General features: G+C 35.2%; 1 protein-coding gene across 10 annotated transcripts in view; it reads right to left on the bottom strand.

Moving 5' to 3' along the window:
• Nucleotides 1-24,510, bottom strand: part of ITCH (itchy E3 ubiquitin protein ligase) — a 122,977-nt gene that overhangs the window by 22,505 nt on the left and 75,962 nt on the right. For all 10 annotated transcript variants that reach the window (XM_014831479.3, XM_014831480.3, XM_014831482.3 and 7 more), the window contains 8 exons: nucleotides 21,124-21,193; nucleotides 16,200-16,284; nucleotides 12,140-12,268; nucleotides 6,029-6,101; nucleotides 5,078-5,149; nucleotides 2,398-2,486; nucleotides 501-660; nucleotides 105-238 (listed from right to left, as the gene is read on the bottom strand). In XM_014831479.3, coding sequence (XP_014686965.1) covers nucleotides 105-238; nucleotides 501-660; nucleotides 2,398-2,486; nucleotides 5,078-5,149; nucleotides 6,029-6,101; nucleotides 12,140-12,268; nucleotides 16,200-16,284; nucleotides 21,124-21,193 — 812 coding nt within the window. The remainder of the gene's footprint in view (nucleotides 1-104; nucleotides 239-500; nucleotides 661-2,397; nucleotides 2,487-5,077; nucleotides 5,150-6,028; nucleotides 6,102-12,139; nucleotides 12,269-16,199; nucleotides 16,285-21,123; nucleotides 21,194-24,510) is intronic.

Raw genomic sequence — 24,510 nt, 5'->3', positions numbered from 1 at the left:
AAATTCAATAAACCAATTACATGCTTACAGTTTGGATAAGTTACCAATACTATAACGAAAGCACATAGACTATATTTTGATAAATTAAATGGAAACAAACTTACTTAACCCAGATGAGAGAATTGTAAAATTCTGGATCAATAGATTCTAAATCCTTTAGTCCAACTGGTTTGTTCAAGATACGCTTATAGAATGGCAAAGAAAAACCTGTGTCAATGAATTTCCCATGGAACAGAGCCTATGCAAGAAGAAAATAATACCATTTAAGATAATTTTATTATAATAGTCGTATTTCAGAATGTTAGATGAGTTCTTCATTAAAAAAAGGCTCCCTGATCATATGATCTATTATGGTACATTTCTGGGAAAAGGGCAAATATAACAAACCCAATCTTAGAAATGTCTCAGTGATGAGAAAATTTCAAATGAGAAAGTTAAAGAAACAATGCTTTAGTGTTGCTGAATTAGTGAAGTAAACACAGTTCCCCACCTGCACTTACCATGGCAATAAACCTGCCAATAAAACGAAAATATTTCAGGTGATCTGGATTGATGTAAGAAGCTGGGTTTATCTGCAAGCAGTAGTTATCCTTCCCTGCATATTCAAACAGGCAATACATTGGGTTCAACACCTCATGTGACAAAAGAAAGAACCATTCTCTGAAATCAAAAGAAAATTTAGGGTAAAAAATCTTGTAAGTAACCATGCCAACAAATCAAAGAGCAGTGCTACAAAGTTCTCAGGAATCTACACTCTTCAGCTGGTGATAGTTTTCTAATCCCATGTGGATTTTTACTGCTTCTTTTCAAACTGATATCTATTTTATAGAGATGATATTTACACACTGCTTATAATTATATTTCAAGGAATCTAAGACATCATTGACTTTGATGAACCACTGACAAAATTTTTTCCAATTATGATACAATCCCAATTTCATAGATATTAAAATAAGAAAATGGTAGTCTTAGAATCAATGAAATACTATACATAGGCAAGCTTAAAATTCACTATTAACCCATGAGGTTAGAGCAGCTAAAACGAATCTAATATTATTACATCTATTACTAAGCCCCACAGTGATCCTGATCGAGTGCCACTGCTCCTAAATCTTAGATAAATATGAAAAACCTTCCAATTTCACAGAGGCAATAAAACACTTAATTCAAGCTACTCATTCATTAGAAAAATGCTCCGAGAAGCTCTAATTCAAATGCTGTGAAAACACCAACCAATATTAATATAAGATTATGGTTACTATGTAACAAGGGTGGGTCTGGTAGAACAGCAGGCAGAGAGCATCTGGAGCAGTACATGTGATCTCAGCTGTGTCCGTGATTTCTTTTCCTATTAGTTCATGGCCTCTGGTGGTAATGCTGCTTATACTTTAATACTGCCAGTTGATTTTCTAATTAAGAATGAATGACTCCTTCTTCCTCAATTATCTTTAACTTGTAAAAAATTAAATGTTTCTATACATATTTATTATTTACCTGTGATTACTTCATACATTTTGAAATATGAACTTTGAAATACAACATAAGTAAAACCTACTAAAACGTAGCCACTGATTAGTATGCCAAGACTCAGGGTCTCAATTAACTCATGAATAAATAGTATTTCGACTCTTCACAATAATCCTAGAAAAACAGATATGACTATTCTTATTTTACAGATGAAGATATTTGCCCCAGTTTGTACTACTCAGTGCAGAAAAAGGATTCAAATGCATCTTGACTCCAAAGTCCTTGCCTTTCCATACTTCCACTGCTGTGTAAACTTTTAACCTGATATGATATATTGTTATGGAATAAGCAAAGCAATTTCTTGCTTGAGTCTATCTTCTAGGGTTTGATTAGAAGCTCCAATATTAAGAAAGCAGAATTAAAAATTTCACCGCCTATTGTATACAGCCTTCTGTATCCTCAAACAGATATATTAATCGCAGTTGGGAAATGAATGACTATTATCTGTATCAGTAATCTGTGATGGGGAAAATGACCTGATCACTGTAGGGCCTTATATGCATTGTGGAACAGACATTAGGTGGTGGATTAAATACTGGCTTCTGGTTTGATGACGCAAAGCTTGCAACCAGGCTCTTTAAATTAGTTATGTGTCTTAACCTCATTATTACCTGTAAAATTCTATCTCACAGGTTTATCCTAAGGATTAAACGAGTGATGTGGGTGAAGTCCAATTAGCAGAACCTTAGAGAAAAAGTGTGGGATTAATGTTTATTGAAATTCTGTAGATGCAGCATAATAAAGGTACAATAATTTGCTACATTTCATTTTCCTGAAATAATAAGATTGAGAAAATAATACTTGCAAGCAAAGTGTAATGATACCTTTGGAGGAAAGGTACTAAGTTGTGAGTATTCATATTATCACTACCTTGCTACACCTCCATAATCTAAACCTTCTTCTCCTGGAAAAATCACCCACAAACGTCTTCGCAGATCTTGGGGACTGAAGCTCATTATCTACAAAACAATAAAGTAAAAGAATTGGTAAAAGCAGTTGTTGAAATACCAAACTACCACTTCCAGGTTTGAAATCTCCTTCATTATAGGTAACTTAAATTCTTCATAACACAGAATGGTGTTTGTTGTCTAGTCAACACCAAACATACAGAAAATACATGAAAGTTTCATAATATTTTATATATTATACGTATCTATATTTCTATATACTTTATACATATATAATTTTCTTTTAAACAATCCTACTATTGACATAAAGTTGGTTCTCTCACTTGCTTAGAGCAGAGTTAATTGTGAGCATAGTTAGAGGTTATATCCCTTTTTTTTGTTTGGTTTTGGTTTTGTTTGGGTAGGTTTGTGTTTGTTTTACAGCCAAAAGATACACTTAATAGCTACTTGGCTAACTTGGAAATGAAAACCAGTGGCTGCAGAGAGAATGTACTTAACTTTGGAAACTCATTTCTCAGTTGAAACCTATAAATACCTGGAAAAACTACTCAAATTTTGCATCCTACTACAGTGGTTAATAAGATCATCTTCATATTTGAAGGACAGTACCATTATTGACCTACAATGGATAGGTCGTTTGGGTTCTTGCTTTGTAAAACTATTTAATTACTTTCCTGAAATTGGGCCAGTGGAACATTACAAATATTAATTACTCTTAGGAAAAAAACGACAGGGCCTGATGAGAGAGAAGTTCATACAATGCCTCTATTTCATGAAATGGTAAGACTGAATTCTTACATTTAAATATCCAGAGAGGCTCAGTAAGTAACCTGCTTATGCCAGGGCTCTCTTAGTTCCCACCAAACATGTATATCACTTTCATGAATTCATATCCCACTCAAACAAGAAAATCCCAGATATAATAAAAAATTCAATGCTTACAACAAAATATTCTACAAATACTATAGGCTAGATATATAGCAATGCAAACGAGAGACGTTACAGGTTAAAAATTTTTGTTTGTTTCTTGTTCCCTCTGGCTATTCCTTGTCGCTGTGCTTGCTCTGGAAACCCTAGGCCGTCCCTGATCTCTCTTGCTGTTCCCCCTAAACTGAGACTGTTCCCTTAAGAAGTTCTGGTTGTTCCTTTGCCCTGTGTCTGATACCTGGGGATTCACTGTTCCCTGGAAAAAAATCTTTAAATAATATCCTTTAACAAATGTCTACTATGAAGGAAAAAAACCAAATTTTTCTCCTGCAATTTCTCCCATAAATAGTTGTGCTATGTTAACAAAAATACTTACTACCCAAAACAACTTTATCCAACAGTTATGAAGAAAATCTGATACTAATTTTGCTATCAGATTTGTCACTCTTCAAAGCAATCAAATTTTTCTCAAGATTTTATTCCACACTTATTTGATGGATGTCAAATCTAGATGACAATTTTAAACAACTGTTTTAGTACCATCTGGTCTGTCATTCTGCAAAAACCTTTAGGTTTCAAAGTCAAAAGATAAAGGGACATTTAATCACGTTTTGCATCTTTTCACAGCACTACTACTTGCAAGCTATGTTCAAAGAAACTGGTCCACCAGTGACTACACAGTGGTTATGAATATGAAAATTAGAAATAGGTAACGACTAGGGTGGGGAATGGCCTTGGAGACTTACATCAGATCAAGGGAATGACTCATAATTCTCTTAATGGCCTTAGTCAAGCTCTGCTGCTAAAAAGCTATCTGCTCCTACTTAGCAGGATGCCAACTGGCTTTTCCCTTCAATGTTAATAACTGAGGTTCCATTAGGAAACGAACATAACTGTTTTTGAAAGCAAGTAGCCAGCTACGTCAACTATCTCAGACAATCTCTTTTCCCTTTGCATTCAGTTTGGCACTTTTTGAAGCTGTAGCTACCACAATTATTGTAGGGACTTTATAATAAAGACAATAAAACAAGGACTAACTGGATGTTTTCATTTTAAGACATTTTTTCACTGGTCATTTTAATCTTCCCTATAACAAAATTAGTTAACATTTAGTTGCAGTTGATTGGTAAATAAAGTTGCAAAATAAAGGTAAGCAGTAAATTAACTCAGGTTCTGAGGACAACTAGAAAAACTGGTTGACTATTTCTGAAAACATATCTTGTTTTAGATATTGTCACCAATGACCAATTACGTTCTTTCCTACATAATTTTTTTTTAATTATAGGAGTAACATATACTTATTGTAAAAATGTAAGTAATACAGAAGTATAAAAGTCTTCCCCTCTCCTCTTCTACCCATCCAACGTTCATATGGATATTTCTAGACTCTTGTCTACCAAAAGCATATTTTCTTACTTAAATATCTATTTCAAATCAAACACTTAGCTTAGAAATGGAAACCTGAAACTCACTAATCAGTTTAAGTTACTCTGACACTTCAAAAGCACAAAATACACACATACAAAAGTACACATACAAAACTATCTCCATGTTCCTAAATTTTAAGTACTAAGGTAGCTGGCATGAGATTAGACTTAAAAATTCAAGGACTCCAACTCAAAAAGTTCCAAACTATTTAGATTAAACTGCCAGCACCAAAAGGTGGTTTTAGATTGGCAGCCAGGAGGCAAACTATTGAGTGGATGAAACAATACCTGCTGAAAGGAATCCTCAAACAATGTTTTTCTTGTCACTGTAATCTTTATGTGCTGTGGCATGGTCAGTTGCTGAAATACAAGAATGACTTAAGTCAACTCTCACCATTAAAATGGCCTATCAAGAAACCAAAAAAGTAAAGTTTTATTTACTTTAATCTTTGCTTACAGAAACAAGTGGACTATGAATATGAATTTATATTCAATAATGTTTAACCATGCATTTGTGAGCATTCATGATAATTATAGATCATTTGATATATAAGATCAATTATAGATAATTTGAAATATAAGAAAGAGAAGAAAACAAGATTTTATATGCACAGTGCTTACTTAATGAGTCAACTCAATCTTTACTTAATTTATTTTCAAAAAGCTAATTCAAATTCTTTTTGCTGCCTAGGCCCAGTTAATTACAGGAGTTTGAAATTTAAAAAATATTCATCTTAGTAACACTGTGACTAGTGCATTCATTGTATTTATTACCCATAAAGAAATCATTAATTCAGTAAATATTTATACATCAAAAGTACTTGATCACATCTGGGAAAAATACTCTGAATATAATCATATATATGCATGTATCTATCAAAGTGATATATATATGTATTTATCAAAGTCATTTATATCAAATGCCACATAAAACAGGCTGGTTACAATTTATACATCAGAAAATGTTTTAACTCATTTGTTTGAAGAGTTGTGCAATTTGAAAGTAATGGGTATTAGAGTAGCAATATTTTCTTATCCAAATGGTTTGAAAATTATTCTTTTAGACAACTGAAGCCACAAATTATCTGATAAATCTATTTCTTTGCCCTAAAAGTAGGCGAGATTCCAATGCTTCCCATTTTAGCTGTTTTTCTATGGGTTATTTTCACAACCACTGACTGTGTAATATAAGCAACAAACAAAGGAAAGGGAGTACAGAAATACAGTCCTGATACTAACCTGACACCAGAACCGGAAATACTGAACCTTTGCCTTGAAGTCTCGTACATAGGCTATCTGGGGTCCATTGTCTCTAAGGAAGAATGTTAATATGACATATACAGCTGCATGTAAGATAAAATATTGAAGGAAAGCAAAATACCACACCCCCTCAGTACTTTACAGTCAAATAGAAAAATATCCTAGTACAGTAGACTCCTTAATACCACTTTAAAAAAATATATATTTCCCAAGACTATTTTTAAGTAAGAGACAGAAATAAAATTTGGCCTTTTTAAAGCCACTGTTGTATGATTTTCTCTTATATAAACCAAATCAGTCTAACAGGGCTGGGTAAAGCAGGTTTTATCTGAGAATGTTGTCTAGCCTCAAATCAATTCTCTCTTTCTCTCCCCCTCTGTCTCTCTCTCTCTCTCTTAAATTAGACTTGATATTTACCTGGGCAGACAGCTATCTTGGATAAAGATTACATTTCAAAGTGTGGCTGTGTGACTTAACTATGGCTAATGAGCTGTAAGTGGAAGTGCTGTATAGGACTTCCAGGAAGGCTCTTTTATAGAGAGCTGACATAGCTGAAAAGAGATTTTTTTCTCTTTCCAATTTGCTCTTCCTCCATATTCCAGCCTGAAGTGTGACTATTATAGCTGAAGTTTCATCAGTTATCACAAACTATGATGTGACCTTGAGGTCTGGGCTGGTAGACAGAAAGAAAGAAGTCTAGATCACGGATGCCACCATAAGCCTTTCAAGCTAGCCCTGAACTTCATATCACTGAATTATGTGCTTTTTCTTCTAGATTATTTTTAATTTCATTTTTTAAATGTATAAAGTAGAAATATAATTGATTCTGTTTCTGGCAACACTGTTAAATTCACTTACTAGTTCTAGTAGTTTTTTCTAGATTCCATATGATTTTCTATATACATAACTATATTATCTGTGTGGAAAAAAAGACAGTTTTATTTCTTCCTTTCCAATCTATATATCTCTTATTTCTTTCTCTTATCTCTTCGGACTAACAATACAATGTTGAAAGGAAGTAGTGACAGTAGATATCCTTGTCTTGTTCTTGAGGTATTTCATCGTTAAGTATTGATGTTCGTTTGTAAGTCTTTCATAAATACTATTTTTCAGGTAAGAAAGTTTCCAAGGTAGCTGAGAGTTTATCATAAACTCGCATTGTATTTTGTCAAGTGCTTTCTTTTCTTGAGGAAGATTAGCCCTGAGCTAACATCCACTGCCAAGCCTCCTCTTTTTGCTGAAGAAGATTGGCCCTGAGCTAACATCTGTGCCCATCTTCCTCTACTTTACATGTGGGACACCTGCCATAGCATGGCCTGATAAGCAGTGCACAGGTCTGTGCCCAGGATCCGAACTGGCAAACCCTGGCTGCCAAAGTGGACTGCAAGAACCTAACTGTTACGCCAATAGGCCAACCCCTTGTCAAGTGCTTTCTTGAAATGATCATGATTTATTGCCTTTAATCTGTTAATATGGTGAATTACATTGATGGATTTTTGTATATTAAACCAATCTTGCATTCCTGGGATAAACTCCACATGATGATAGTATAATATCCATTTCATATCTTGGATTTAATTTGCCACTGTTTTGTTAAAGATTTTTACACCTATGTTCATAGAAATATTAGTCAATAAGTTTCTTCTACTTTTCTTGTCTGATTTTTGTATCAGGGTTATAGGAGCCTCATAAAATGAGTTGGGAAGTGTTCCCATCTCTCATATGTGATAAAAGAATTTAAACAGGATTGATATTATTTATTACTTATAATTTTGATAAAATTTACCAGTGAGGCCATCTAGGCCAGAATTTTGTTTATGGGAAATTGCTGAATTATGAATTCAATTTCTTTACCAGACACAGGGCTATTTAGATTTCCCGTTTCTTGTTGTGTTCACCTTCGTGACTTGTCTTTTTCAAGAAATTTGTCCATTTGATCTAAAACGTCAAATTCATTGGCATAAAGCTGTTCAAAATATACACCTTACTATCTTTTAATGTGTGTAGGATATGTAGTGATAGCCTTCTTTTACTTTCATATTAGTATTTGTGTTTTCTTTTTTTCCCTCTCAGGTTTACTAGGGATTATCAATATTATTAATCTTTTTCAAAGATCCAACTTCTAGCTTTGATTTCTCTGTTGTTTCATTTCCATTTCTCTGATTTCTGCTTTTAGGCTTATTTCCTTCCTTGTGCTTATTTTGGGTTTAAGTAACTTTTCTTTTTCTTGTTTCTCAAGGTGGAAGCAGGGATCATTGATTTTATACCTTTCTTATTTTCTAATCTAGTCCTTTAAAGCAATACATTTTCCTCTAAAGACTACTTTTGTTAAACCCCACAAATTGTGATATGTTGTGTTTGTATTATCAAGTACAAAATATTTCCTAATTTCTCATGACTTCTTTGAGCCATGATTATACAGTAGCCTGCTGTTCAAATCCCATTGGACTTTTTTCTTTTTGCTGAGGAAATGAGGAAACATTGCCCTAAGCTAACATCTGTTGCCAATCTTCCTATATTTTGTGTGTGGGTCGCCACAACAGCATGGTCACCAATGAATGGTGTAGGTCTGCGACTGAGAACTGAACCTGGGCTGCCAAAGCACAGCATGCCAAATTTAACCACTAGGCCACAGGGCTGGCCCCTACTTGACTATTTTTTAATGTTGGAGAGAAATATCCTTCTGCCCTATATAAGCCACTATTGTTTTGGGGTTTTCTGTTATTATGTACCCTTAACTGTAACTAAAATGAATGATACGACAGTACCTATTTATAATTTATTTCAATATCTAAATAATTTCTAATTACATTAATACCTAATTGCCCTGAATTCCTAGTTTCTGCTTTAAACATGAACGCTTTTAATATGCAGAAAGTATAAAATTAAAAAGTAATGAGGCCAGCATTGCACTGATATCAAAGCCAGACAAAGACAATACAAGAAAATTACAGACCGCTATCTCTTATGAACACTGATGCAAGAATCCTCAACAAAATACTAGCAAATTGAATACAGCAGTATATTAAAAGTATTAATATTTTAATTCTTTTGACCAAGTGGGATTTATATCTTGAAATGCAAGGATGGTTCAACACATGAAAAGTCATATAATACACTACACATTAAAAACAAAGGAGAAAAAAACCATATGATCATCTCAATTGACACAAAAAAATTTCACAAAATTAGGGCCGGCCCAGTCATGCAGCAGTTAAGTGTGCACCTTCTGCTTCTTGGCGGCCTGGGGTTCATCAGTTCAGATGCCAGGTGAGGAAAAGCCACGCTGTGGTAGGCATCCCACGTATAAAGTACAGGAAGATGGGCATGGATGTTAGCTCAGGGCCAGTCTTCCTCAGCAAAAAGAGGAGGATTGGCAGTAGTTAGCTCAGGGCTAATCTTCCTCAAAAAAAAAAAAAAAATTAAAAAAAATTTGCCAAAATTCAACATCCTTTTATGATAAAAAAAAAACCGCAACAAACTAGGACTAGAAGGAAACTACCTCAACATAATAAAGGCCGTATATGAAAATTCCACAGCTCACATCACATTCAACGGTCAAAGAATGAAAGCTTTCCCTCTAAGATCAGGAAACAAGGCAAGGATGCCTGCTTTCACTACATCTGTTCAACATAGTATTGGAAGTCCTAGCCAGAGCAACCAGGCAAGAAAAAGAAATAAAAGGCATACAAATTGGAAAGAAAAAAGTAAAAGTTATCTCTGTTTGAAGATGGTATAATCTTATATACAGAAAACCCTAAAGATTCCCGACCAAAAAAACTGTTAGAATAAGTAAATTCAGCAAAGTGGGATACAAAACAACACACAAAAATCAGTTGCATTTCTATACACAAATAATCAACAATCTGAAAAGGATTAAGAAAATAATTCCATTTACAAATAACATCAAAAACAACAACAAAATTAGGATTTACTTTTAACCAAGGGAGTAGACTTGCACACTGAAAACTAGAAAACAGTGCTGAAAGAAATTAAAGACAAATAAATGTATAAATGTAAAGACAGCCTATGTTCATGGGTTAGAAAACTTAATATTGTTAAAACGCCAATACTAACCGAAGCAAAGTACAGATTCAATGTAATCCCTATCAAAATCCCAATGACTTTTTTTGCAGATATAGAAAAATCCATCCTAAAATTCATATGGAATCTCAAGGGACCCTGAAAAGCCAAAACAATCTTGAAAGAGAACAAAGTTGGAGGATTCATATTTCCTGATTTCAAAATTTAGTAAAAGCTACAGTAATCAAAACACTGTGGTACTGGAAGAAAGAGAGACATATAGAACAATCAAAATAGAAAGCCCAGAAATAAACTCTCAAATATATGGTCAAATGATTTTTCGACAAGGGTACCAAGACCATCCAACGCAGAAAGGACAGTCTTTTCAACCAATGTTGCTGTGAAAACTAGATATCCACTTGGAAAATAATGAAGTTGGACCTTTACCTAACACCATTTGCAAAAATTAACTAAAAATAGATCCAAGACCTAAAAGTTAAGAACTAAAGCTATAAAACTCTTAGGCTACACACAGAATGGGAGAAAAGTATGTACAAATCACATATCTGATACGAGGTTAATATCCAGAATATATAGAGAACTTCTGAAACTCAACAACAAAAAAAACAACCCAATTCAAAAATGGACAAAGGACTCGAATAGACATTTCTTCAAAGAATATATACAAATGGTCAATAAGCACATGAAAAGATGCTCAACATCATGAATCATTAGAGGAATACAAATAAAAACCACAACGAGATGTAACTTCATACCCATTAGGATGGCACAATAAAAACAAAAACAAAAAAGAAAGCAACAACCGTAGGTGTGGATGTGGAAAAACTGGAAACCATGTGCACTGCTGGTGGGAACGTAAAATAGTGTACCCACTGTGGAAAACAGTATGGCAGTGCCTGAAAACACAGAATTACCATTCGATCCAGCAATTCCACTTCTGAGTGTATACACAAAAGAACTGAAAGCAAGTATGTGAACAGATATTTGTACACTCATGTTCATAGCAGCATTACTCACAATAGCCAAAAGGCGGAAACAACCCAAATGTCCATGAACAGACGTATACACAAAATGTAATATATATACACAATGGACTATTACTAAGCCTTGAAAAGGAATGAAATTCTGATACAAGTTACAACGTGGATGAACCTAGGAGACATGATGCTAAGTGAAATACGCCAGTCACAAAGGACAAATATTATACGATTCCACTTACATGCGTAGTCAAATTCATAGAGACAGAAAATAGAACAGTAATTATCAGTGGCTGGGAGGAGAAGGGGGATTGGAGAGTTATTGTTTGATGGGTACAGAGTTTCAGTATGGGATGTTAAAGTTCTGGAGATGGATGGTGGTGATCGTTGCACAACAGTGGGAATGTACTTAATGCCACTGAACTGTACAAATGGTTAAAATGATAAAGTTTGTTATGTATATTTTACCACTATAAAAAAAATCCTAAACAAAACATTAAGCTAATCCACAAAACACAAAGTTACTTTCAAAAACAGAAAAGAAAAAGTCATGGGAGCTTTTAAGTTAAGTAAAGGAAATGAAAGAAAGCAGGTATCAGAAATCAGGGATTAGTGGGCAGTACTGCACTGATAATTTCTAAATAGTCTCAATTAGTGCTATGTGAACAGATGGTAACAAATATGAAAAGTCTCTAGGAGAAAATATTCAAAAAGGTAATGGAAATGTAAAATATTTAGTGAACAGAGACCTATGGGCAAGCCAACTCAAGAAATAGTAAGAATTGCACTCCTTGCTATTCATATCTTTATGTTAAGATTTTAGGAATCAGTTTTACTTTTTAAATTTTTTTTGAGGAAAATTAGCCCTGAGCTAACATCTGTGCCCATCTTCCTCTATTTTATGTGGGATGCCTGCCACAGCATGGCTTGACAAGTGGTGTGTAAGCCCACACCCGGAATCTGAACCAGTGAACCCCAAGCCACCGAAGCGGAACGTGCAAAGTTAACCTCCATACCACCGGGCCGGCCCCCAGTTTTACTTTTAATCTACAATGTTTAGAAAACTTACAGGGCAGATTTTCCAGTGCGGGGATCTATATAGGTGGTTGTTCTTCTATTGTGGTCCACAAAATATGGAATTCCATCCACTGTGAATCTCATTTCCCAGCCTTCAGGTAAGGGCTTTTCATTTAGTTGACTATAAAACATAAGAAAAAATATAAACAAATAAAAAAATGTTAAAGAGTTGCTTATTTGCCAAGTACAGAAATTAAAAATACCCATAAATGCAGCAGAAATTTTCTAGGAAACCATTTAAATTTAGTATTTCCAGTTGTTTACTAGACCTCTCTATCTAGATATCCTACAAGCATGTTAAACATGTCAACAGGGGGCCAGCCCCATGGCCGAGTGGTTAAGTTCACATGCTCTGCTACGGCGGCCCAGGGTTTTGCCGGTTTGGATCCTGGGCACGGACATGGCACCACTTGTCAGGTCATGCTGAGGTGGCATCCCACGTGCCACAACTAGAAGGATCCACAACTAAAAACATACAACTATGCACCGGGGGCGTTTGGGGAGAAAAAGGAAAAATAAAATCTTTAAAAAAACCCCAACAGGTCCATCAACCACCACTCAAGTCTTCTCCCATCTACTTGGCCTGTATTCCTCATCTACGTAATAACACATCTAAACATCTTATGTTAACCAAGTTCTGCCCATTCTGCCTTAGAAGTCTTCATGTTCTTCAGTGTTCTCAGTCACCAGCACCATCCTTATTCTGGCTTTATTCAGCTCTCTTCTAAACTTTCACAACAGCCACTTAACTGGTTTTCCTGCATCTAGTATCACTCTAGTCCTACACTCTGATATTTCATATTGCTGATAGAGTACTAAAATAGTGATCTGATCAAATTCTCTCCTTAAAGTGATAACACTGCTCACCACTACCAATGGTAAGATCTAAACTCCTCCACCAGGCACTCACTCTGCCTCTATACTCCACCCTCAATGTTCCCTTTCAGATTTATCTCTGCACTCTACCTCCAACTCCCTTCCATGAACCCTGTGACTTCATAGTGTATGGCTATTCACCATTTCCCTAAACAAGATATGATCTGCCACACCTTCAAGTGAAGATTCTCCCCTTGTCCAGAATCTCTATTATTCCTCTGTTAAGGCAACTCAAATGTTCTTTATGAAATATTCATACTCACTTCTTTAATACCTATTTTAGACCTTGTTTTATCTCTCTAAACGTGTTTCTTTGCCTATAAAATAGAGATAACAATGTCTAGGTAATAAAACTATATGAGGAATAAATGAGAGAACACAAGTAAAAAGCTTAGCACATAGTAAGCCCTCAAACTGTAATTATTATTACTCCTCCTACTATATACTGATCATTCTCCTCAGGTCCCTCAAAGTACTTCCTTCATAATGCTAGCACAGCATTTACCAAGAATTTCACCATGTGTGTCTGGCAATAACTTCCCACTCTACAAATATTACATGAATTTTAAAACAAGAACTAGATTTTAAGGCAGTAGTGACTAACATAAAGGAACTAATTTTAATCTGTTACATATTAATTGAGGCATGCATAAATTTCAAAACTGCTTACTCATGAACCTAAGAAATTTATTTTTACATTTCAAAATGTTACACTACAACGAGTACAGAACTATTGAACACTCCTTTGCAATTTTTGTTTGTGTATTCTGCCATGACAGCCAGTCTTTTTAGTTTTATCCATATTTGCCAGTTCATTTTCCCTATTCTACAGCCTTAATTTTCTCATTCGGTGAGTTTGGTGAGAGAGAGAGAGAACAATGGAAATGTTCAAAAGGAAGAAAGAGTATCGTTGGAGGCATTTAAGTTCACTGTTTTAGAGAGCCACCATTGCTGACAGGAATGTCATTTTCCTCAAGTGTACTTCAGAAAAACAAAAGGCTGAGAACCATTGCATAAAACAGTATTTATAAACTATGTCAAAAGGTTAAGAACATTTCACTGTATTCACAGAACTGAATACAAATGTTGGATAAAATATGCTACCAAAAGTTTTTAAAAGATAACACTTCTCATTTGTTGTAATTATATTTGCAAGACAGGCTCAGTAACAAGTTGTTTTCTTGAAAACAAAACAAATTGGATAGAACTGGGTCATTTGTATTATTTATTAAAATATGATTCTAATTTTAACTCTGAAACTTTAAAGTTCACAGGGGAACAAAAAAAATGGGAGTAAATTACAGAAAGGTAACATGGTCTATTCTATCCTTAGAGATAGAATTTTAAAGAGGCCTTAGAAATACTACTTTTGAAATTCTTAACTCTTCCTTTTTGGGAAATTGAATATATTTAAGTTAGATACCATAACTCCATAAAAAATGTTGTGATGTGTTGGTATCCAGAAACAGATTTTAAATTTAAAGCATATCGTTAGAAGAGAGGTTCTTAAAACTCTGAGCCATGAAATATGTGAAGAATTAGTCATACCTGAAGAGAAGTTTGGCCTTTGCCCTTGGTTCCTGGGAGGTGATCATTAGGCTTCTAGAATGTCCTGCCTGTCAGGAGTATCCATGTTTGCTTGGGGGCTTTGAATACCAAACAGTCAACAATGTGATTTATGATGGAGGCTTGGGACCTGCTCTATCAGTTCTGACTTCTGGAGTAACTGGAAACTAAAGGTATTAGCCCCAATTCTGGGGAAGGGCTGGAGACTAAAGGTTAGCCACACAGGCAGTACATGATGGAGTCCCAATAAAAATTCTGCATACCAGAGACTGGCAATACTCCACGCATACTGTTCTGCATCAATTCTGTGTATTTGGAACCCTCTCAGACTGCTCTACACATTTCTTGCTTCTAATTTGTATCCCTTTCCCTATAATACACATGACTGTGAAGATAATGGGTTTCAGTGAATTCTAGTCTCTCTGGTGAGTTATCAAATCTGAAAGTGGTTGTGGGGACCCTCGAATTTGTAGCCAGTTGGTCTGAAGTGAGGGCAATCTAGTGGATTGTGCTCTCTGTGCTCTATGGCTTGCCCAATTCCTTACAGAATGGAACTCTCTGGCAGCCTGACACCTGCATCGTATTACATATTGTTACATATTGTTATGGGCTAAATTGTGACTTCTGCAAATTCATAAGTTGAAGTCCTAACCCTCAGTACCTCAGAATGTGATCTTTTAGGGTCACTGCAGATATAATTAGTTAAGATGAGATCATGATGACAGTGGGCCATTAATCCAATATGACTGGTGTCCTTATAAAAAGGGGAAATTTGGACACTGAGACATGTACACAGCAAGAATGCCATGTGAAGACTGGAGTTTTGCTGTCACAAGCCAAAGAACTACCAGAGAGGTTAGGAGAGAGGCCTGGAACAGATCCTTCCCTAGTGCCTTCAGAGTGAGCACAGCCCTGAAAACATCTTCATCTCAGACTTCTAGTCTCCTGAACTATGAGACAAATGTCTGTTGTTCTAAGCCAATTTGTAGTACTTTGTAAGGCAGCCCTAGCAAACTAATACATACACTATTATATAATGTTACAAAGAAAAACAATTATATATACAGTTATCAAAACATTAAAAAGACAACTGATAATAATGTGTTTCTGTTACTATATTAACTAGCAAGTGCTTGTAATGAAGTGTATAAACAATATTTTCAGATATCTACAACTGCAGAATGATGTGGTTGTAGCTTACAATGATAATGGAAGGAAACACTCAATTTCAGGTAAAGGTTAGTGAAATTGAATATGTATGTTTTCCCACTAAGTCATATACTCCTTGAATTTTATCCAGTGATCCCAGGTTGCAAAATCCACTTTAGAATTACTAATCTGGTCTTACTAATAATAAATAGGTATTTTTGAATATATAAGTGTAATTGCATATACCAATGAGGTTTTTTCCCCCCTATACTCTCAAGAAACACAAATCCATTATATGAAAGTAACAGTAACAATTTTTTCTCTTTTTAATGTATATGGTTGATTAATGTTTAAGGCCTTTGGGAAAGAATATGTAACTTTGATTTTTTTTCATAACTGAGTCAGAAATAGGGTACAATCTTTAAGAGGTTATCTATACACTAGTAACTGAAAGTTCTTACCCTTGACTTCTGGGATCTTCCCATTGTGTAATACGAGTATTGTGGTTGACAAAATATACTCTACCATTGCTGTCCGTTCTCTTCTCTTAAAAAAAAGAAAAGAAATTCAAAACATTAGAATTGGTGTAGTCTTGTTCCTCAAACTAAAATAATAAGATGAACTGAATTTGCCAATTTCTTACTGCATTGTTGATTTTGTCGATTTTAAATCACAACTTTAAACTAAAACTAAACTAAAAAGTTTTAATTTCTTCTTTCATTATTAAATTCACATATTTACTAAGGTTACAAAAAATCAGTATATCCTAGAAGCTAAATAGACTTAATGGCAATGTTCTGCCCACAGGATCTTTCTGCTCAATCCAGCCAAAAGCAGCAAGAATAATTAACTGTTTTAACTTTACATACATGATCTTATTTTATCTTTAACAGTCCCTTGGGTAGGTGGTTTTAATTTATCTTCAAGATAAGGAAACTCAGACAGGTTAAGTGATCTGCCCAAAATCTCAGAATTAAGTAGCAGTGACAGGATGGAAACTCAGGTCTCCAATCAGGGATTTTTTCATACTACACTATCTCATTTCTAAAAATATAATGGAGGGATATAACTTAATTGTTTCTTTCTTATATGTTAGGCATTATTCTACTAGAGAAGACTGTTTCAAAATACATCCTGTTCCTTAACATGCTCAGTTCCTAAATCCTAAATATCTATAGTAACTTTCTACACAAGAGCTGGGCAGCAGGGCTCAGTTCTTTAATTTACTTCATCTGTGGCTGCTGTTTATTTCCTCACTTGTCTCTCGTCTTAGGATTCTAGTTTTCTTGTCCGCACTCTACAAAATTTCCCCTGCTTCCCTGAACTTTGTCATTAAGGTTTAGAAGACATGTGGATGTGACTGTCTTTTAATAACCAAAAAGTTTTGAAATTTTAATATTAAGTTGTTGTTTTGAACTATTGACTTCTCTGCTCTATTACCAATTAATTCTTCAAAAGATAGGTCTCTTCCTGTATCTAATTTGGCCAAGATGTCTCAAAATGAATAATTGGAAGTATTAAAGAGTAATGGATTTCAACTTTTTTAAAAGCACAGTTTCTAAAAATTAGCAATTTTCAAACAAAATTTTAAGATTAATTCCATACTGATAAAGTCAATTTTTATTTCATATGGTTTGAAAAGTTGGCATCTATTTTTCAAATAACATTTATTTAGATCCTTTGGATCTTTTTTCAAGCAACATATTGCAGGATGAGTCTTGCAATAGCTTTGTCAAGTTGTTATTTGGTCACATTTAACTTTATCTCCAGCACTGATTCCACGATTTCAAGTAGCAGTGATGATATGAGGGGTTAGAAGTGATATACTGGTGAGTATCATGAATCTGCTCCTGACATCTCAGCTACTTTCTATATCAGCTGAGCCTAAAATGGAAATAGAAGTCCAAGTGTGCATAATATACAGAAAAATGGGACTCTACATCTTGTGACACACTGAATGTTAAGACTGGCTTCACTGCTCATGGCATCTTGAGTGTGGAAACATGTAACCAACTTTAAGGTTGTCTCTGAGGCAAAAAGAAGGAACCACAGTGCTACAGCTGGCTACATGATAACAAAGTAAGTTAATGTTCTTAGCCATCACATTAAATGTAAATTTTTAAATATATTTGCAGAATGTGTAAGTTTCTTGTATCCAAATAATTTTTTAAAAGTAACTTCTATAATCTAAAAATAATACCCTAAGTATATAGCTGAGCATATGCTCATCTTTTATCTGCCATTTAAGTTCAGATTTCAGGGCCAGAGAGTTTCTCTTCAAAAGCTAACATGAGGCAAGATAAAAGTTAATAGAAAACTTATTTCCTGTCTATGTTCTAAGTATATACTGCTGATATCAGCATTTCTTGGAAGAGGCTGTGAAAAACAAATTTGAAAGGCGGATGCCCTTGCAAACTGAAAACTCATCTGCTTAATAAGAGGAAGTACTGTGGCTGTAGAGCTGATTTCTTACTTTGTTGGAAAAAATCACATGACAAACAATACTGAAATTACAGAACATCAAACCTGAATGCACATCAGAGCACTTCCTGACTTGAATAAAACAGTAAAAAACAGAAGCTTCTTGCTATTCTATGTATTCTTTCATAACAACTCTGAAAATGAGTAAATATCTTTATACTTGATGAGTAAAACCAGCTATACAAAGCCCTATTAGGCTACATTGTTGAACCAAAAGCATTCTTTGTTCTCCAGCTTCTGTACCTTGCATGTATTAATATTCTCCACTGTCAGTGTGTAAGGTGGTAATGTTTAGTCCTAGCATATGAAAGTCTGAAAGACTGAAGAAGTTGGATTTAAATATATATGGTGTCACAAAAATGCTGCTGCAATTTCAGAATGTAAACACAGGCTATAAACTGGGATTTTAAATCCTGAGGGTATGTCAGCTGAGTGTCACCTTTTACAGTACCATTATTGTCACTGGTTCCACAAATAAGGCATACGCCCCAAAGGCAGAGAATCATAAAGCAATTCTCAGTCTGAGTAATAGGATGACCAAGAACTCATTTGGGAAGGGGGTTACACTTCAACTTCAGGAGTGTGAAACCTAAAAATCAGTAGAATTTAAAGTAAGCAAGGCAAGATTCTGATAACCTATGAATAAGCTGGGATTGGGACTTCAGAGACAGTATTTTAGGGAGGTGCTGATGGCTAAAGCAATAATAAGGAAGCTCTTGATGATGAGGATAATGATAAATATAGAAGGCTAGGACCAGTTTGCAGGGAAAGCTTTTCGAGTAAAGTCAACATAGGCTGCAATTCGTGCTTCTATGAGCAAGAGGCCATTTTTCTTATAGCTGCTCTGGAGAAGGAGTAAAATGGGCTGTGTTTCTGACAAAAGCCAATTGCATCGTGATTTTTCTGCAATAAAATTAAGAGGATAAATACATGACCTTTCAGATATATCCTTTCAGTGCATCAATTTATCCACTCTAACATGGACATACGACAACTCTAGAAATAAAGCTGAGAAAACCGTCCATGTCTGGGAAAGCAATACGACAGGTCTGGTTCAAAATGCCTCTTAAGAGCAACATCCCCTCTTCTAAAGCAGTTCAGACCAACTATACATTGTCCACTCCGAGGTTCTAGTAGAGCCAAGACTCCTTACTAGAGAGCCAGGCTTTGGTGAAGACAGAAATTCACAACTTTCATATACCCTCCCTTGGTTACAAGCTAGTAACAATAACAGTTATAAATACAACCTATTACATTTTTCCCTCTTTGACTCACAGGAGTGTTAAGTATAAACAACCTTAAGAACAACGGGGTTTCTCAAAGGCAGGCTTACACAGCCAGTATCATTTATTGCCTAGATTCATGCGATCTTGATCCATCAATTTTTTTCGCCATTCCTTAAAGAAGTAATGCTAGAGCAATGTATCTTGAGGATTGATGCCTCCCAACAAGACTATCTAGAAATATCACTTTCTGAATTTACCCCAATGTTATGAAATATCTGCAGCTCTTGAAGATAAAACTTCAACTGGTTCCATAACTGGCTTTCCTTTGCTGTTTTCCACTTTCTATATTCTCTTTGGCTTTCATGCAAAACTATTTCTACACTGCCATGTTTATTCTGGAAACTTGCTACAGTGCTATGACTTATATAATGCTATAAAACCAAATTCTGAGAGGGTAGGCCCACCAATAACCAAGGTACCAAAAGTACTTGATAACAGAGCATAATCTTGTGCTCCATGGTGTAGGGCACAAAGTCACTACTCTAACATGTTCCCCCTTCTACTGTTCTTTCATATAACATCAACTCAACCAAACTCATAACTGTGTTTTGGAAGCACCCAAGTGATCAAAATTTGTTTTTAAGTTTTTTATTTTAAAATAATTATTACTCACAGGATGTTGCAAAAATCATTCAAATAATCTCACATACCCTTCAACTAGTTTCCCCAATGGTAACATCTCACATAGCTATACTATAGTATCAAAATCAGAAAACTGACACTAGTACATTACTGTTAACTATAGACTTTATTCAATATTCATGAATTCTTAAAGCTGAATTCATTTATGTGAATGTATAGTTCTACACACTTTTATCCCATGTATAGATTGTGTAATCACCACCACGGTCAAGATACAGAACTGTTCCACCACCACATAAGAACCACTTCTGTGGGGCTGGCCCCATGGCCAAGTGGTTAAGTTCGCATGCTCTGCTTCAGTGGCCCGGGGTTCGCCAGTTTGGATCTTCGGCACAGACCTACGCACTGCTCATCAAGCCATGCTGTGGTGGCATCCCATGTGGAAGAGCTAGAGTGACTTACAACTATGCACTGGGGCTTTGGAGAGAAAAAAAGAAAAGGGAGGACTGGCAACAGAGGTTAGCTCAAGGCCAATCTTCCTCACCAAAAATTCATTAAAAAAAAAAAAAAGAACCACTTCTGTTACCTCCTGTATTTGCACCCACCTACCACTGGCTCTGTCTCCTGGCAACTATTACTGTTTCCCATCTGTATAGTTTTGTCATTTTGAGAATGTTATATAAGTTGAATCATACAGTACATAATCTTTTGAGATTGACTTTTTCACTAAGCATAATGTCACTTGAGGTCCATCCAGATTGTTGTGTGCATCAATAATCTATTTTTATTGCTGAGTGAGCAAAAATATTTTTAAACTTTAGAAAAGTAAAATAATTCTGAATTCCAATAAAAATTCACCATAATGAAAGAGTCAACTTAGAACTCTGGGAAAATTTAATGCCTATTTGGCACTCTGAATTAAACCAACATACCCCAAAAGCTTCCCAGAAATTCACTCAAGCTAGAGCAGGGTATCATCTATAAATACCTGATTTTTGAAATGACTGAATTCAATGAAAAAATTCATGTGACTTACCCCATCCAGGTGGCAGGGGACCAAGGGGATCAAATTCTTTATTTTGTGATGTAGCAAACAAATCTTGATTCTAAAAAGAACAACAACAACAAAATGGTGAAACAGTGAACAACTTAAAACAGATAACTTGAGATCAAGCTTTGAGTTCTGATATGCCTTCCCTGGCCATGTGCAACATAACACACTCTTACAAAGTTCACATCTTAGAGATAAGTGTCACACAGTCATGAATAAACATCAATACACTCTGGTGGAGAAAAAATCTTTGCAAACATTATTTAACATTTGTAACTATTTGAAATTCAAACATTACAAGTACATAACCCCCAAATAACCATTTCTTCTTCTTTAACTACAAATCAGTAAATTAGAGAAATATATAATACCACCAAAAAAGTCATTTATAAATAACAGTACTCAGAGTCATCAGATAGTTGAGAAAAATCTTTTATTTCTAACTCAAAAAGAGAGGATCATATACAGTACATGGTATATTCAAAGAATTATGGGAATAGAGTTGGGGGCACAGGAAGAACAGATTGGCAGATGAGTGAAAGGAAAGAATTCCAGTTGGAAGGAGCTGACGAGCCTAGAACTATATAGAAGACTTCTTAAATTTCTGTTTGCTATTATCACACTGGCGGAGAGAGAGGTTTGGCTAGATAAAAGGAAAGCAGGAGTCAACCATTGGAAAAAGAGAAGCAAAAGTCATATTGACTCTGTGTAGGGTTAATGAGTAGGTTTTGGTTTAAATGTCTAATAAAGTGGGGACAATTTGTGGTCTTTCAGTAAGATTTGGTTAAGCCCTTTCTTCTTTAATAAGATAACGCAAACAAATAACAGACTCTAATTGCTTTAAGAAAAAATTACTACGAAGAAAAAAAAACCCCACAAGTATAATAGGACAGCACACCCCATATATCCAACACTACAATTCAACAATTATCAAGACTTTGCCACATTTATCTTTTTTGCCCATTCTGTGCTGAAGAAAAACCAGTCATCACTTCACCACTATGTATTTTAGTATGCCTTTCTAAAATTTGTGGACATTTTCTTACATAACCACATATCGTTATCATACCTAGCAAAGAATCTATGTTAATTTTATCATCTAAAACCCAACTCCTAATTAAATGTCTCTGATTTCTTATTTGCTCAAATCAGAATACAAAGTCCTCACATTACATTAGGTTGAGTCTCTTGAGTCTCAATCTATAGCAGTTTCTCCCACCATCTCTTTTTGTTTTTTTTCCATGTCACTGACTTATTACAGAAATTGGGTTAACTGATTAAAAGTTTCCAAGCATGTGAGAGATATTCCATTTCTGATTTAACAGCTCTTGGAAGACAGACTTTTCACGAACTGGCCTTGCTTCTCTTCGCTTTGTGAAAAGTACTAAGAGTAGGAGGCCAGGGAAAAACACTATAAAAGGATTGAACCCTGGTTACAGAACCCTGAAAAGTTTGGCATTTGACAAACTGTTCTGATAATTTTCTAAGACCCAAGCCTATCCCACTGGCTCTTCCTGGACAGATAAGATAGGGACATGTACAACGAAGCCATGGGACAAGAAGAGCCATTACACAGTTTCCATCATCAACGATATCCATTGTGAGGTTAAAGATGCTGAGTGTATGAGAGTCCACTGCTCTGTAACCAGGATCAGAACAAAGGCCACTTCAGATACCCAATAAACAGACTTTCTCAGCACCACCCCACCACCCCACCACTTTTTAAGTAGCTGGTACTGTGAATATTCAATTCAGTTCATACTGTTTGCTATGTTAAGAGTAACTGAAATAGTCTGTTTAAGTTCTTTTTGATTTAGAACCATTCTATAACAAAGCAAAGAGTTAAGAACGCAGAAAATTTGTCAGGTTATTTTGGATAGGAGAAAAAAAAAGAACATGGATGATGAGGCAAAAGCTGCAATTCAGGAAAAGTTCCAAAGACTCCGAGTATCAAATTGGTCAAGTTTACAATGAAGCAATACACACTGTAGGTGCTCCAGAAATTTGCTAAATCTGTCTTTAAAAAGAATGTTTTAAGAGATTTTGTACTGTCAAAGTGAGATAAAGGGTACATTTACAATTGTGGATATGAGGGAGAGAAAAGAAGAAAAATAACATTTCTATACATCTAGTATGTGCCAAACATATTAGGAACTATATTTTACAGAATCCTCAAAAAAACCCTTCTGAGGTAATATATATAAATATATATATATATATATTTATATACTTTATAGATAAAGTAAACGAGTCTTGATGAGGTTAAGTAACTTACTCAAAGTCATACATAGAAAGTAACTGCGTGACCAAGATTCGAACCCAGATGTGTCTGACTCCAAAGCCCATGCTCTTTCCGCTGGCTACCCATGTGGAAACTACTTTTTTTAAAATTTTTTTAATTTTTTTTTTTTTTAAAGATTGGCAGCTGAGCTAACAACTGTTGCCAATTTTTTTTTCTTTCTGCTTTTTCTCCCCAAATCCCCCCAGTACATAGTTGTATATTTTACTTGTGGGTCCTTCTAGTTGTGGCATGTGGGACGCTGCCTCAGCATGGTCTGACGAGTGGTGCCATGTACACACCCAGGATCTGAACCAGTGAAACCCTGGGCCGCTGCAGTGGAGTGCGCAAACTTAACCACTTGGCCTTGGGGCCAGCCCCTGGAAACTAGTTTTAAAGAAGGCAGGCAAGCTAGGCATTCAAACCTAGAAGAAATCTGGCCAGGCATATCAAAGGTGATTATAATTTAGAAAGAAAGGAAGATGTAAAACAGAATAGGAAAAGAAAAAAGGGTAAGGTTGACGAGACAAAAAATAATTTCACTTCTAAAATCACTGAGAAGGGGAATATAGTGACAGCTGTCTACAGAAGGTGGCAGCACAAATTGTTATATGAAAGAAAGTTATCTTAGTCATAACCAGGTAGTGAAGGGAAGGCTGCTGATAAAGGTGAATTTGTCCACATTAGTGAATAATAACTATGATGGTGATGAGGTCCAAGAAATAGACAGGAATATGGGGAAAAAGGAAAAATGCAATGCCTAGTGAAGACAGGAATTTACTCTGATGGATTCTAACAGGGATGATATTGATGGTGGTGGAGGGAAAGAGATGGCAATAAAATAAAGAAGGGTGAGCTTCTCTTGAACTCTGGGAGAGTTGTTTAAGTTCTATATATTACTCAAACAAATCCCTCTTGTTTGGTACATAGAATCAAATTTCTCCAAGGACTATTTCCCTTTCCCCAGAGAAAAGATCTGTGATACTTTATGATCTGAAAGACTGTAAAATTCCTAGCACCAAAGATTGCATTAACCAAACATCAATACATTTTGGTGTGCTTACCACTATTGCTGCAATAGTACTCTAAAGGAA

Source organism: Equus asinus, chromosome 15 (assembly GCF_041296235.1).
Source record: "Equus asinus isolate D_3611 breed Donkey chromosome 15, EquAss-T2T_v2, whole genome shotgun sequence".
Classification (NCBI taxonomy): domain Eukaryota; kingdom Metazoa; phylum Chordata; class Mammalia; order Perissodactyla; family Equidae; genus Equus; species Equus asinus.
The sequence above is the reverse complement of the archived record's forward strand: the minus strand, read 5'-3'. Positions and strand labels throughout refer to the sequence as shown.